Raw genomic sequence first — 15,316 nt, 5'->3', positions numbered from 1 at the left:
ACAGGCAAGTGCTCATTCCTAACGAAGCTGCACATTGTCTTTCTCTTGATCTGGTCCCACAAATTCTGTGGCACAACTTATGGCCTATACAAGCACATTCAGGTGGGGGGGGGGCGGTTCTTGGCCAAAGGCTCACCATGTGCTGAAGCCAGTCCTGTGAGTAAATCAGTTCTTAGGCAGAGCCAGATGCGCAGTTGCCTCCTGCAGCAGTGGCCATTTCAAAGCTCCTCCCAGCTTGACCCCAGGATCTAAACATAGCAGTGGCGTTAAATCATTTTAGATGCTGGACTTCACGACCCTCCTGCTCATAGAGGAATGTGTTACTTACTTTCCAATTATGGCAAGGCCATTCTGTTGCATGTAGGGGACCTCCCACTGATAAGAGGGGAGGCCTGGATTTCTATCCCAAAGCTCACCCCTCTTTGAATATGAAGCTGTTTTCATTAGTAACCACTGATTGGCCTGCATGAAATTGTCTAAAGTTGTTGGGGGTTTGTGTGTGTGTGTGTTTAAAGTGACCGCCTTAAGTGCAATTGCTGAATTTCTCTGGTTGGAAACACTGCAAGGTGGATGGGTCAAAAGCCAAGCCTGGACCTTGATACTTGCCCTCAGTTGCCAAGCAACTGTGTGTGATTGACTTCCAGCTGGCATTTGCCTTCTAGTATAGTGTTCTTCAATCTGGTGCCCTCTAGATCAGGCATCCCCAAACTGAGACCCTCCAGATGTTTTGGCCTACAACTCCCATGATCCCTAGCTAACAGGACCAGTGGTTGTGGAAGATGGGAATTGTAGTTCAAAACATCTGGAGGGCCGAAGTTTGGGGATGCCTGCTCTAGATGTTTTGGATTCCAACCCACATCACCCCTGACCTGTGACTGTGCTAGCTGGGGCTGAGGGAAGGTGTAGTCCAAAGCACCATGAAGACACTAGCTTGTGGAAGGCTGTACACACACCAACACTCTCCAAGGGAGTGGTTGTGCCATACCACAAGATTCATTCAATTCCTTTACCCAACACTCCAACCCCTCCCACCACTTCACAAACATGCTCCCCTATCCCAAATGAGAGAAAGGAGACACCTGAGATGCTGGACAGCAATAGATTTATTAAGTATTCCAAAACATAAAAATAGACAGAGACCAGTAAAAAATAAAGACCAGGGCCCTTGAAGTTATCAAAGTTATGGACAGAGAGAGCTGCACTAACTCATAAGACTTGGGGGCAAAGGAGAGGGAAGATAGGGCGGGGGGGAGGAGAAAGAGGAAGGGGATTAAATACTGAACAGCTTTTAAGTTTCGGAACCCTTGAATCATAAGCAACTAGGAGCTGGTTGTCTACAACTCAGCAAATGAGCAGCAAAGATGGCGATGAACGACAGGCCCATGTCACTGCTTGGCCCTCACTGGGAGGAACCCAAGCGCTGCCTGTGGCCCCAGCCCTTCACTTGGCACCCTGGGCTTCCGATTCGTCGTCGTCGTCTTCATACATCTCTCCTTCCTCTTCACATGTCGCGTCCTGGTACTGCTGGTACTCGGAGACGAGGTCGTTCATGTTGCTCTCTGCCTCTGTGAACTCCATCTCATCCATGCCCTCGCCCGTGTACCAGTGGAGGAAGGCCTTGCGCCGGAACATGGCGGTGAACTGCTCCGAGATGCGCTTGAAGAGCTCCTGGATGGCCGTGCTGTTGCCGATGAAGGTGGAGGACATCTTGAGGCCTCTTGGAGGGATGTCGCACACGGCCACCTTGACGTTGTTGGGGATCCACTCCACGAAGTAGGAGGAGTTCTTGCTCTGGATGGCCAGCATCTGCTCATCGACCTCCTTCATGGACATGCGGCCTCGGAAGACAGTGGCCACTGTGAGGTAGCGGCCATGGCGGGGGTCACAGGCCGCCATCATGTTCTTGGCGTCAAACATCTGCTGGGTGAGCTCAGGGACAGTGAGGGCTCGGTACTGCTGGCTCCCGCGGGCCGTCAGCGGAGCGAAGCCGGGCATGAAGAAGTGGAGGCGAGGGAAGGGCACCATGTTGACGGCCAGCTTACGGAGGTCGGCGTTGAGCTGCCCTGGGAACCTCAGAGAGGTGGTGACGCCACTCATGGTGGCCGAGACGAGGTGGTTGAGGTCTCCGTAGGTGGGCGTGGCCAGCTTGAGGGTCCTGAAGCAGATGTCGTAGAGGGCTTCGTTGTCAATGCAGTAGGTCTCGTCTGTGTTTTCCACCAGCTGGTGGATGGACAAAGTAGCGTTGTAGGGTTCCACCACGGTGTCAGACACTTTTGGGGAAGGCACCACACTAAAAGTGTTCATGATCCGGTCTGGGTATTCTTCACGGACTTTGCTAATGAGGAGAGTCCCCATGCCAGACCCCGTACCCCCACCCAGAGAATGAGTGAGCTGGAAGCCCTGTAGACAGTCGCAGTTCTCACACTCTTTTCGCACTACATCCAAGACGGAATCCACCAGCTCAGCACCTTCTGTGTAATGACCCTTTGCCCAGTTGTTCCCAGCACCACTTTGTCCTGCGAAGGAAGAGACACCAACACCATCTTGTGTAGCAACCAACACTGATCTGTGTGCCCTGTCCTGTCAACTGGGAAAGGTACAGATCTACTCATCCCTATGGCATAACATTCAGGGACACCTGTTATCTTTGGTCCAATTAGAGTTTGAAATTTTTGAAAGCCCACTGGACTTAAGTAAAAAAACAACAACAAATTAATCAGAGATTGGCAAAAGATAAACAAAAAGGATTTGAGAAAGAAATTTCAAGACTGGATCAGTACTTAATCCAATATAAATGTAAACTTATTTCCAAATTATATGATTTGCTCCTAGAATGGGAGATAAAGGAGGAGCAAGTGAAGACAGTGATAGTAAAGTGGGCCCAGGATTTAGGGGAAAATATTATGATTAGCCAATGGGAACGGCTGTGGAAAAGAGAGATCAAATTTACGGCATGCTATAATTTAAGAGAGAATGTAATGAAAATGCAATACAGATGGTACCTGACCCCGGTCAGACTGGTAAAGGTAAAGGTACCCCTGACCATTAGGTCCAGTCACGGATGACTCTGGGGTTGCGGCGCTCTTCTCGCTCCATAGGCAGAGGGAGCCAGCGTTTGTCCGCAGACAGCTTCTGGGTCATGTGGTAGGCATGACTAAGTCATTTCTGGCAAACCAGAGCAGCGCACGGAAATGCCATTTACCTTCCAGCCAGAGTGGTACCTATTTATCTACTTGCACTTGACGTGCTTTCAAACTGCTAGGTTGGCAGGAGCTGGGACAGAGCAACGGGAGCTCACCCCTTTGTGGGGATTCGAACCACCAACCTTCTGATCGGCAAGCCCTAGGCTCTGTGGTTTAGTTTAGACCACAGCATCACCCGCCAGACTGGTAAAAATGTATAAATTGTAGTGATGTCTGTTGGAGATGCAACAATGGGGCAGGAACCTTTCTACACATGTAGTGGGAGTGCAAAGAGAAAGTGGAATTCTGGGAAAATATATATAATGAATTGAAAAAGTTGTTTAGATTTTCATTTGGAAAAGAACCAGAATCCTTTCTCCTACGTATCATGTCAGAGGAAATAAAAAGAACGGTCTGACCAATATTTATGTATGCGACTACGGCAGCAAGGTTATTGATTGCCAAAAATTGGAAAAGCAGCAACATCCCAACTAAAACAGATTGGCTATCTAAAATGATGGAATGATTAGAGTGAAAGGAGAGTACAGTAAAGTCAAGATAGAAGAAGAGATTAAAGAAATAATGAAATGCGTTTAAGCTAGTTGGAAAAATAAAGTAGCATAACAAGAACGGCTGGAAGTCAAGTCACTTGGTGGGTGTCTGTGTGGGGTAGGTGTGTAGGTATGTTGATATGTATAATATAGGTAGGTATTACATAGAGAAGGGTCAGCAAACCTTTTCAGCAGGGGGCCGGTCCACTGTCCCTCAGACCTTGTGGGGGGCCGGACTATATTTTGGAAAAAAAACATGAACGAATTCTTATGCCCCACAAATAACCCAGAGATGCATTTTAAATAAAAGCAGGGCTGGCTCTAGGGGTAGGCTGGGTGGCGCCGGGTGCCAGGGTGCCGGCCTGGCAGGGGGGCGCCGCGCTGTACACTGCGCCCGCCCACCAGGGCGGGGGCAGTGGAGCGATCTCCACACCATGGTGCCCAACATGCTTGAGACGGCCCTGAATAAAAGGACACATTCTACTCATGTAAAAATATGCTGATTCCCAGACTGTCCGCGGGCCGGATTTAAGGCGATTGGGCCACATCCGGCCCCCGGGCCTTAGTTTGGGGACCCCTGATATAGAGTAATGTAGGTATGTTTTATGTTACAAAAATAAAGTAGTGTGTTGTGTATGTGTATTGTGTAAATGTATGTGTTTTATATGTTAATTTTAAAAAAGTAAAAAAAAAAGTATGCAACAATAGCTTGCTGTGCCACTTTTAACTTCCTCCATTTGTAGCTCTTGTAAGATTCTCATTAATTGGAGACTTAAAATGCCCAGAGAAATGGGACAGTGACAGGCATGGGAAGGGCCTATAAAGCAGGGGTTGTGTGGGGAGCACAGAGGATAGAGGCCAAGCATACAAATTAGGTGTGCATGGAGTCTGCTGAAGATGTTTGCCTTTTGATTTTAGCTTATGTGTTTGAAACACCTATATAATCCTTTAGAAATAAAGATGTATTAGGCAGCAGCAAGCTGTGATCAAGGAGTGGAGATTCTCTACCCTGGAAAGAATCTGACCTAACCCTTTCCTTAAAAACCAGCTGCCCCGTCCCAAGATTTCCAGTCTTCCTTGCCTGCAGCTCCAAAAACCTCGAAATACTACAACTTAGTATTAGTTATGCAAGTCTGAGGTTGAACTGTGCTATTTCTTTGGCTGAAAACTAGATGACATCTGAGAGAAGCTATGATAGAAAGAAAAGGGAAGAGAGCCAGGCAGCAGAAGAAAGCAGAGAAACAATACCAAAGATGAAGTTGTCTGGTCTGAAGAGGTGCCCAAAAGCACCTGAACGAACACTGTCCATAGTGCCAGGCTCCAGGTCCACCAGGATAGCACGAGGAACATATTTGAGAGCTGGAAAAAAAAACCAAAGGAAGATTTGTCTTCATTGCAATCAGCCAGAGAGACAACCTTGCTGATTTACAACAGGAGTTATTGTGTTGGGGTGGGGATGCTCACCAAAGCCAAAATTGGGCACTGCCCGACATCAGGCTCCCACCTAGCCTTTTTTAGATGTTCTTGCTCAACAATCCGGAGAATCCTTTACCAAGGAGAATACACTGTGGGACTGAGCTTCTTTATCTTTTCCTCTAAACTAGGGATGGGGAGTCTGTATCAGCCCTCCAGAGGTTGTTGGACTCCAACTCCCATCAGCCACAACCAGGGTAGTCAGTTGTCAGAGCTGATGAGCATTGCGGAGTATCTGGAATGTCACAGGCTTCCCCACCATCATTGCTGCCTTAACTCATTCTCCTGTTAGTGTTATGCTTAAAGGATGCATGCTGAAAACAGCCTGCCCATGACTCATGACTAGAGAGACCCATGTCCCCCATGGTAGCACTCAGCACCAGCCATGTCATTTCCAGGACTGCTAATCAGATCTGTAGCGTTCTGCCTCAAAAGAGGACTAGGCTGGTCAATAAAGGCGACAAGGAAGAATACCTTTTGCAATGTTGCTGCAAAACTGGCTGCTATTCCAAGGGGAGAGTGGCAGCCCTGGGATGCTTTCCCCTCACTTGGAAGGAGGTGGCAGGATGCATTGGAATACTCTATGCCACTACAAGTGCTTAGGGGAAGGGTCATGATCATCTGCTTAGAATGGTGAAAACCTTCCAGTGTCCTCTCTGAGAGGAGGCCAGGAGGAAGTTTCTCGGTATACTAGAATATCCCTGCCTATCAGGAAGAGCATCCAGGTCTGGGGTAGGAGCACAACTTACAAGAGGCTTCATTGTAATAAACACTGATTCTTTCCAGCTGCAGCTCAGAGTCGCCGACATAGTTCCCACTGGGGTCTATACCATGCTCATCACTGATCACCTCCCAGAACTGAAAGAAGAGTGGAGAGGGGAAGATAGAAAGAGTTAACATTTCTACATGTTAAGTCAGCTAAAGAATTGGACATTTTTGTTTTATGCCATTAGAAACAAAGGAAATTCCCACCCGCATTGGGCTGTTTAGCTTTTTCATTACACACATTGGGGGGAAAGCATTTTGAGTTGATCTGCTGTTGGAGACACCATGCTGGGCTAAGAGGAGCACTGACCTTATCCTGTAAATCTTATCCAGTGTGCCACTCCTTGTGCGAGTGAAAGTATTTCTTTTGAATGTGGGGGGTGCTTAACTGAGTGACATGTAGAGAGCCAGTGTGGTGTAGCTGTTAAGAGTATTGGACTGGGACTTGGGAGACCAGGGTTCTGCTAAGTCAGGAAGCTCACCGGCTGACCTTGGGCCATCACATCTCAGCCTAACCTACATCACAGGGTTGTTGTGAGGATAAAATGGGGAGGAGGAGAGCCAAGTACATCCCTTTGAACAACACAGAGGAAAGATGGGATATAAATAAATACACAAATAAATTTGATTTGCTACTCCCAACTGCCAAGTAGCACCGCATCAGGAGCTGTAGCTGCATTTGGTAGTTGAAGGTTGCTAAAAGCCCTTTCAGAAAAGCCATCCTTGAAAGGGCTCTCTCACCAGCCTACAGTGAGACCCAGGGCAGAAATGCTTCCTTCTTGCAAGCACTGTGTGCTGTTCTAGGGATCTGGCCATGGTGCTGAAACCATGACCTCTTGCTACCTTAAAGATACTGCTTTCCTAGCTTTGTTTCTTGGAAGCAGAGTCTACACCACAGTAAAGTAGACAGAGAACTAACCATTTGGCTGAGCTTTTAGCATTTTAAGGCTGCTGAAAGTGAGAACATTCAGACAGGGTATTGCCGCATGTTGAAACTCCTGCCGTCATCTGCAGTGTTTAGCCATGAAGAAAAGGGTAGGGGCAAGAGTTGATCAGGCTGTTGTACACATTTTGACAAGCAACACAGCATTTTGCTTTGGGAAAAAGGCCAAAGGAAAAGCAGCTAAATTTGTGCAGAGTCATCTCACCGGCAAATAAGCACATGACTTCACACTGCTGGTTATTGGCGCAAACTTATTACGAGCCACAGAACTACGCAGACTGCAGCAAGAGCACTCTATCTCCCTCAGGAAGGACAGCCGCTAATGGTGCATTTTCCAGAACTTTTTACCTTGGGACTAATTGCTTCTTGCAAGCAAGGGCTAAGCTGCATTTCTAGAGGGCAACAGAGAGGGCTTCTTTTGGTGGAGCATTTCACTAACGGAAGGACTTTTAGCAAGGCAGTGAGGAGGACAGGAGAAAAAGGCTTGTTTACAGCAACCTATAGGAGACTGCTCAGTCCTTGCTAAATTAGTTTGAACTGGGGGGGAGGTAGATGCATGTCATGAATGCTAACCATCTCCAGTGGACAGAGCTTTAATTACTAGGGAGCTCCCACCACTAAAAGGACAAATTGAAATTGACGGCAAGGTCAGGAAGACTGTAAACACAATGGCGTCAGCCACATGCCACAAGGCTGATCCCCCCCCCCGAGCACCCAGTGCAAAAAGATCTGCCTTGAGAAGGTCTCTTCACCAATAAATTGCTTCTAAAAATGAAGCAGATCTGGAAAGTGATATAATCTTATATATGCAGAGGTGGCCCAAGGTTACTCAGTGACGGAAGTGAGACTAAGCCCTAGGACTGCAAACAGATGCAAGGGCCAAGCCCTGTTGTCAATTCATTTGGTGTCATTTGACTTGGAACAGGCTGAGTCAAATTCAAATCCCTGGCTCGGCCATAAAGCTCACTGCATGGGTCTTACAAGGGTCCCCCCCCAGCCTTCCATACAAATTTGCTGAGAGAATGAAATGGATAACAATCTGCCGTACTCTGCCCTTAGCTCCATGAAAGGAAAGACTCAGATGTGAAAAAGTGACTGTAGTCTCTCTTTTTCAAATTAACTCCTGCCCATATTCTGAGAGGTTTCAAAGGAACACCAATGCATAATTAAGTGAACTGTCCATCTTAAGGCATGAATAAAGCATAGTTCTTTGTCGTGGCACAGGCATTGCTTCAGAGAAGGCTTCTGAAATCAACACCCTGGATTTGGCAGCAGAATTATCTGGGGGCACACCGTATCTAGAGTGATGCAGGAATCCAAATAGGTTAAATAAAGTTGTTCTTATTTTAGAAAAAGAGCAAAAGAACAATCCTTAAATATCTCAGGGGCTGCCAAGCCAGGCTTCCATACCAAAGCCAGCTTCTATCCTGTGTTGATCAGATGTGTCAATTACAGAACTTGTGAGTTTACAATGAATTATTCATGCAGATTGGCATATGCATGAGGCTGCTTAGGTAAACAATGCAGAATGTTACGGTAGCCTCCAGCACCACTCCAACTGATGACTGCCTGCCCTCAAATCCCTGACTCAGGAGCAGCAAGACAGTGGAGAACCAGGGAATTTTAGTCGCACCCTAACCCTATTCCCTTGCCTTAGTAACCCAGTTTCAGGGAAGATTGCAACAGAATCCAAGGTTGTCTCAGATCATGTGAAATCCATTCAACTTCCTTTGGTTTTCCACAGGATTCCACGTTCAGCATTTGAGGGTGGAGGGTAGAAAACTCTTTTTTTAAAAAAAAGAAAAAGAAAAAAGAGGAGAATGTTTCTTTCTGAGAATCTCAAGTGCAATCCTGGGCATTTTGACTTCCTTGCTGCAGGTGTGGCAAACCCCACCAGGAGACATGTGATGAAGTTGCCACAGACTTGGAGCTCCGGGTGGTGGTGGGAAGAGACTGGCAGTCTTTCAAGGTTCATTATTCAGCTTCTTAAATAGCTTACTAGCTGTGGGTGAGTAGCAGGTGCTCTTCATACCCCTCGCCCACCTCCCTGCATCCAGCATAATGACCAGACTACCCCTCTCTCCTAAGTGGGACAGGGGAGAGGCAGGGGAGCTCCCAGCCCCAGCTGCAGAAGAGCTCCAGAGGGCTGATTTGATTTCAGCCTGCTGTGCTGCTACCCTGCCCCACGGGGATAGAGCATTAAGTGGTACAATCACACTGCAGCAGGCTGGCCTTCCTTTTTATTCAGAGCAGGCACAGATGTCTGGGTTTGAAGGGTGGAGGAGAGAAGAGCAGGGAGAGAGGGGGTTTGACTTAATGGATTATTAGCTGTCTTTGTGACACTAAGTCATGGCAGCAGGTGTCTCCTGGGAAAACAGAAACTGAAAACCCATTTGAGGAAACCCCCTGTTTTTTTTGCAGGTTTGTTCATTTCCCTTTGGACATTTCCCCTAACAAAAATAAGATCATCCCTTGCTGTCCAGAGAGAGGGTGCTCCCTGCTTCTCTCCCTGGCCCAATTGCACCAGCCAAGAGCTGCCATTTCACTTAACAAATAGCTAGAAAAAAACTGCCCCATCAAGAAACAGGAGAGGATCCTCCCATGACATCAAACATTCTGTTTGCTTCAGATATCAGAAGATGCCACGGGACCCTCAGAATCCCATCTCTTTGTCTCCAATAGTGGGCAACTCTTCACCATTGTGTCCTGCATTACCTGAAGCTGCAAGGGGGAGGGGAGGCAAAGATGCTTTGTCCAGGGGTGGGGGCATCACAGGCTGAAATCTGTTTACCTTCCATCTGTCATCCACAGAACCACTTGGCAAAGGGAGGAAAAGGCTCCTGAAAGTCTTTAGGAATAGCCACTCCCCTGAACCCAATGGGACAAGGAGACAGGGCAAAAAAAGTGGCCCCACCCTTCCCCTGCAGAAGCAGAGCTGAAATATTACCCCATAGCAGGCTGAAGGAGGGAAGAGAGGCATTACTTAGAGAAAAGGTGGGAAAGGAGTGTAAATAAATAGCCAGATCGCCCAAGTTGCCTCCTGACCTAGCCAAGGTTACAGCAGGAACTTGCAAGGTCACAGGCAGAGGGAAGGGTTTCTTTGTTCTAAGAGAATCGGGAGGGCCCCCTGCTTCCTGGGTGTGGCAGCACCCTTGCTTGTTTGGGCGTGGCGGAGGGGGCGGGAGGAAGACCACTCCTTCCTTTTGTCTCCCATCAGAAGCGCCAACAACAAAGGGTGACCACGGGCCTCTGACAGCCGCGTCAGGATGCCCAGCGGGATGCCTGGACTTTTTAGGAGACGCTGGCCTGGGCCACCCATGATTAGCCGGCAAGAAGGCAAAGGAGCACCTTTCCTAGGGAGCCGGAGGGCACGTTCACCTCCTGCAGGAGGCTGTGCCCCGCAGCCCTGGGGTGCCTCCACGCCCACAGCCGGGCTGGGGGAAGACGAGGCCACAACAAAGGGGCCGCCGCCGCCAGCGCAGCGCACGCCCCACCCCGGTGCCAAGGCAGGGAACCGGCCTCACCGCCTTGGCGAGATGACACCTGGCTACCTCGCCCGGAACGAGGGCAAGGGGAGCAGCAGAGCAGCCGGGCGCCTCGTCGTCGCAACGCTTGGCTCTTTTCCAAGGGGCCCGCAACATGCCGGGCAGGGTCAGCCAGGGAGCCCCCAAGTTCCGTTAGAGGAGCCGTCGGGGGGCGGCGGGGAGCTCCGCAGCCCCAGCAGCGCGCGTCTCCGCCTCCCCATGCCTTTACCTTGGCTCCGATCTGGTTGCCGCACTGGCCCGCCTGGATGTGCACGATCTCCCTCATGTTGCTGCGGCTGGTGCTACGGGGGGGCGGCTGCAGGCAGGCAGGCGGGTGGGTGGGCGGCGGCTGCAGCTGGCGGAGCGGCTGGCGGAGGCGTCCAGGCTGCTGCCGGCGGGTTTTATAGGCGCCTCCTGCTGCACCCAGGCCGGGGCGCTGACGTCAGCGTCGACGCCGCGGCCAATCAGGAGGCGTCGCCGCAAAATACTGCAACATCCCTGCAGCATCAGCACCAGCAGCGCATCCCTCGGCGCCGGCCAGAGCCGCGCTGCCTTGCACAAAGCGGGTGGCCAGGCTGGGGCAGGGAAAGGCCTGCGCTTCCTCCGCCCCGCCCCGCCCCGCCCCGCCCGCAACCCGGTATCTAGGAAAAGGCCCTTGCAAAAGAAAAGGCCCAGGGGAGGCGGCTGATGCAGGAGGCATCCCAGGCTGTTGCCTGAAGCGACCTGGAGGTTCACATCCCAGAGTGGGCCGCTGCGGAACCTCGGGGTGCGTGAGGGGGACAGCCACTTTCCTGGGTGTCTCTTGGGTGTGGGGCATCTTTGTTATCAGGTCTCAAGTTTCAGCCTCGCCCCAGTCCTGGATTTGCCTTTGATGGCCTCGGACGGTGTCGCGAAAGCATCCTTCCTTGGCGTGCCTCTTTCCGTACTCCCCAGCAAGCCAGCAGCGCTCTGCTTTGTGATCGGGGGCTTCTCCGCTTGTCTTGATATCACGCCCGCCTACCCGGCCCTTTAAAGGCAGAGGGAGAATTTTTTTTTAGAGGGGCCATCCTGCATTTCAGCTCTGTGTGTTTTGCTGAGGTTTGGGTGCAATCGGTTTTTAACACGCGTGTTTCCTTCCAGTGAGCCGTCTAGAGGCTCTGATGATGGGCGCCTCCTTCGAACCTGTCGCCCCTTGGCCAACTCTTTGCCCGCAGCCTCTGTGCTGACTAAATCACCTGCTGCTGACTAACTGCCAGCTGGCCGAACCCCCTTGACTCAGCAGTGCCTAGCCCGCCCCTGCCCGCCGCCTGCCCGCTGGGTGGGGCCTCGTCGAGGGCCTCTCTTCCTCGGCTGTTTGCAATGTGCAAGGGGCAACTGAAGGCAATCCAATCGGGAACAAGGGCGGAGAGCTATGGGGCTACGGGAGATGGGCCATCGCCTAAGTGGGGGGAGATGGTGCGGATGGTGGTGGGGAAAGCCGGCAAAACAAAAGCCCCTTCGCGGTCCCAGGTGCGCAGGAGCCAGGAGGAGAGAGCGAGGAGGGTTCCCGCACGCCTCCCCTTTGTTCAGCCAGCTCGGGCAGGAAGCTGCCTCTCCCTACTCTCCCCCTTTTCCTGGGTGGGGAGATGGGGAGGGGCCCCACAGATCTGTTTCCTGTCATTTCCCCCCTACGCCCTCCTTTGTGTCTGGGTTGTTGCAATTCCTGGGGGAGAACAAAGACCTGTGGCTGGAGACTCTGCTGACCTCTTCCCTAAGTGTATGTGTGTGTTTGGGGGGGGGAGGAAAGGCTGCCCCCTCTCTGACAGGCGAGAACCGCAGCAGGAAGAACAGCAGGCTGCAACAAGCAGGAGCTCCTTGCCAGGGGAACGGGTGGGTCCCTTCAGAGGCAACGCTCTCCAGGCTCCCCCACCAGTGCTGGATTTAGATATAAGCTAAACAAGCTATAGTTTAGGGCCCCACTGTCTTGGGGGGGCCACAAAAAAATTAAAGGGAAAAAAACTGGATGTACTTTTCCAAAATATAAGATAAAAAAAGAAATAAAATAATATCTACATACAGCAACAGTGTTTGTGCTGTGTAGGCTCCTATGATGTAACTAATGGGCCCTGCATATAGCATATATTCAGCACAAAAAACAGCTACAATTTGTTGTTGACAAAGGACAGCTGGACATATAAAGGGTCCCATTAAATCCAGTAGCATAGGGCCTCATCAAACCTAAATCTGGCCCTGTCCCCCACCAAGGTCCACTTCACCTGTATACAACTGAAGGTGGAAAGGCCCACAGTCACTCACTCATTTCCTATGCCCGAGGAATATGTCAGTGCTGGAAGCTGGGAGGTCGTTCAGTGTCCTCCCCCCCCCCCCAGCCAGTATACAAGGAGAGGGGGCTACTCGCCAGCAGCAAGCCTAGGCCTGATGATATCTTCCCATCTGCAAGCCCAGCCCTTAAATCACAGAGGGATGCCAGGTGCTTGGCTGAGACCTCTTGGCAGGACTCTGTACGTGCTCAAGGGCACCAACACTTCTTTGAGAGGATTTCACGTGGGCTCTATCACTGGCAACATGTCACAGGCAGGGCTTGGATCCTGGCTGGCTCAGGGTTAAGTCTTGCTGTCCACCAAGGCAAAGCTGCTTCTCTCTTTCCTGTTGCTGGACACCAGCGCCCCCCAGTGTCTGGTCTAGGCTTCACACCCATATTGATGCCCCTCCATCCGCTCCACAAGCATCTCCACCCCAAAATTATTCTTTCAGAAAGCAGGAAGAGGTAGGGTCAGGGAGGAGGGAGAAATCTCATTTATTTCTTTTCCAAAGAACAATCTAGCGCCTTACTGATAATTCCTTATTCTCAAACTGCATGCACACAAATAGTTCCCACGGGACAATTTTTCCACCTAATGCACAAAGGGTCAGGAAACCAAGCCTTATGAAGAACAATTGAGGGAGCTGGGTATGTTTAACCTGCTAAAGAGGAGACTGAGAAGAGATATGTCCCATGGAGGATGGAGCCAGGTTGTTTTCTCCAGCTCCAGAGGGTAGGACCAGAACCAATGGCTTCAAGATACAATAAAGGATATTCCAATTAAACACCAGGAAGAACTTTCTGTTGGTAAGAGAACAGACTCCTTTGGAAGCAGTGCCGGATTAAATCCTGTGGAGGCCCCTAGACTGTCAAAATCTCACCACCACCCCTGCTCTAGTGGGATAGCATTGAACTAAGAAGGCCTGACTGTAATTTTCTTTCAAGATCAAATCAATATTATTTTACCTGTTGTCATTGGGCCCCTAAAAGGCATGGGCCCCCTAGACCGATGCCTCCTCTGTCTATTTGGTAATCCAGCATTGCTTGGTGGACTCTCCTTCCTTGGAGATTTTTAGGCAGAAGTTGGATGGCCATCTGCCATGGGTGCTTTAGTTGAGATCCCTGCCTTGCAGGGGGTTGGAATAGATGACCCCCAGGACCCCTTCTAACTCTACAATTCTATGATTCTATGAAAACATTTCTAGCTGCAGGTTAGGATAAATTCTGCTGGCCTCTAAGCCCTTCTGCACTTCAGGGCCTGTTCATGGTCATCCCATGCCAGCCTCTCTACCAGGCTTCCTGCCTGCACAGTCCCTCCTACATCTGGAGTGGCAGTAAAATGCAGTCAAGTTCCTAGCAAGGAAAAGCACTCGGAGATCATTCCCCACAGCAGCGATCATTCCCCACAGCAGCTGAATTCCCAGAATGGTGAATGTGGCTGCTGCCCTAGGGAGTAGCCTTGCCCAGAAAGAGGTCTCTCTTATTTTGCAGAGTGAGCAGCAGGGAGCAGTATTCAGAGATGACAGAGCTTGGAGAAAGGGCTTGCCTGAAGGAGAATCACATCAGGCCTTGGAGAGAGACACTGGAACTCAAGTGTGAGTGTGACTGTGCAGTGGGCAAACAGCCGGTTTGCCCTCTTTCTCAGGTAAAGCACCTGCCTTGGCAAGGAATGGATGCACTGAAAACCATCTAGCCTTAGCATTGTCTGCACTAACAGGCAGCAGCTGCCCATCAAGGTTTCAGGTAGGAGTCTTTTCTCAGCCATACTTGAACCCAGGCCTTTCTGCATGCAAAGCTGCTGTTATTTTTAGCACTGAACTTAGGTCCTTCCCTAACAAAAAGGTTAGCCACCCTGCCGGAATAATATGAAGCTGCCTTATGCTGTATCAGATGATTTCCAGCTTAGTATTGTCTACACCAGGGGTAGGCAACCTAAGGCCTGGGAGCCGGATGCAGCCCAATCGCCTTCTCAATCTGGCCTGCAGATGGTCCGGGAATCAGCGTGTTTTCACATGAGTAGAATGTGTGCTTTTATTTAAAATGCATCTCTGGGTTATTTGTGGGGTATAGGAATTCATTATTATTTTTCAAAATATAGTCTGGCCCACCACATGGTCTGAGGGACTGTGGACTGGCTCACGGCTGAAAAAGGTTGCTGACCCCTGGTCTACACTGATTGACAGCAGCTTTCCAGGGTTTTAGGCAGGAGACATTCCCAGCCCTACCTGGAGACACCAGAAATTGAACTGAGGAGAAGAGGTTCTCTACTACTGAGCAATGGCCGTTCCCTGGATGGGGACATAGAACCAGCTCAGGATGTTTGCCCAAGAGGACCTGAAAGGCAAGGGTAGCAAACACCAGTGCCATCTCCAGCTAATAGATGGTGCCCACATTCCAGAACAACCAGGCTGCTGCATAACAAGGGATGGGGGGAGGGAATGCCACAGAACATGTATGTGTCTGCTGCTCAGGAGCTTGTGAATGGAGGCAGGGAGCCACTAGCTTGGGGTAGAAGGGATGCTCTGGATTTCCAGCCTGCAACATGAGCAACAGACTTGTGCATGGAACCTCTATGCCATTGCCAAGGGATGCTCCAT

General features: G+C 50.3%; 1 protein-coding gene across 1 annotated transcript; it reads right to left on the bottom strand.

Moving 5' to 3' along the window:
• Window positions 1–1,083: 1,083 nt before the first annotated feature.
• Window positions 1,084–11,368, bottom strand: TUBB3 (tubulin beta 3 class III). The gene is made up of 4 exons (XM_088671981.1): window positions 10,668–11,368; window positions 5,956–6,064; window positions 4,982–5,092; window positions 1,084–2,516 (listed from the first exon to the last, which is right to left on the bottom strand). The coding sequence occupies exons 1-4, from the start codon at window positions 10,722–10,724 to the stop codon at window positions 1,441–1,443; spliced, it is 1,353 nt and encodes a 450-aa protein (XP_088528107.1). The 5' UTR covers window positions 10,725–11,368; the 3' UTR covers window positions 1,084–1,440.
• Window positions 11,369–15,316: the final 3,948 nt, after the last annotated feature.

This window comes from Zootoca vivipara, chromosome 6 (assembly GCF_965207765.1).
Source record: "Zootoca vivipara chromosome 6, rZooViv2.hap1.1, whole genome shotgun sequence".
NCBI lineage: Eukaryota > Metazoa > Chordata > Lepidosauria > Squamata > Lacertidae > Zootoca > Zootoca vivipara.
The sequence above is the reverse complement of the archived record's forward strand: the minus strand, read 5'-3'. Positions and strand labels throughout refer to the sequence as shown.

Excerpts from the sequence above, each read along its gene's own strand:
- TUBB3 (XM_088671981.1), bottom strand. The coding sequence starts at position 10,724 with ATGAGGGAGATCGTGCACATCCAGGCGGGCCAGTGCGGCAACCAGATC. Across the intron at positions 6,065-10,667 it reads GCAACCAGATCGGAGCCAAG|TTCTGGGAGGTGATCAGTGA; the intron begins GTAAAGGCATGG and ends CTCTTCTTTCAG. Across the intron at positions 5,093-5,955 it reads TTATTACAATGAAGCCTCTT|CTCTCAAATATGTTCCTCGT; the intron begins GTAAGTTGTGCT and ends TTTTTTTTCCAG.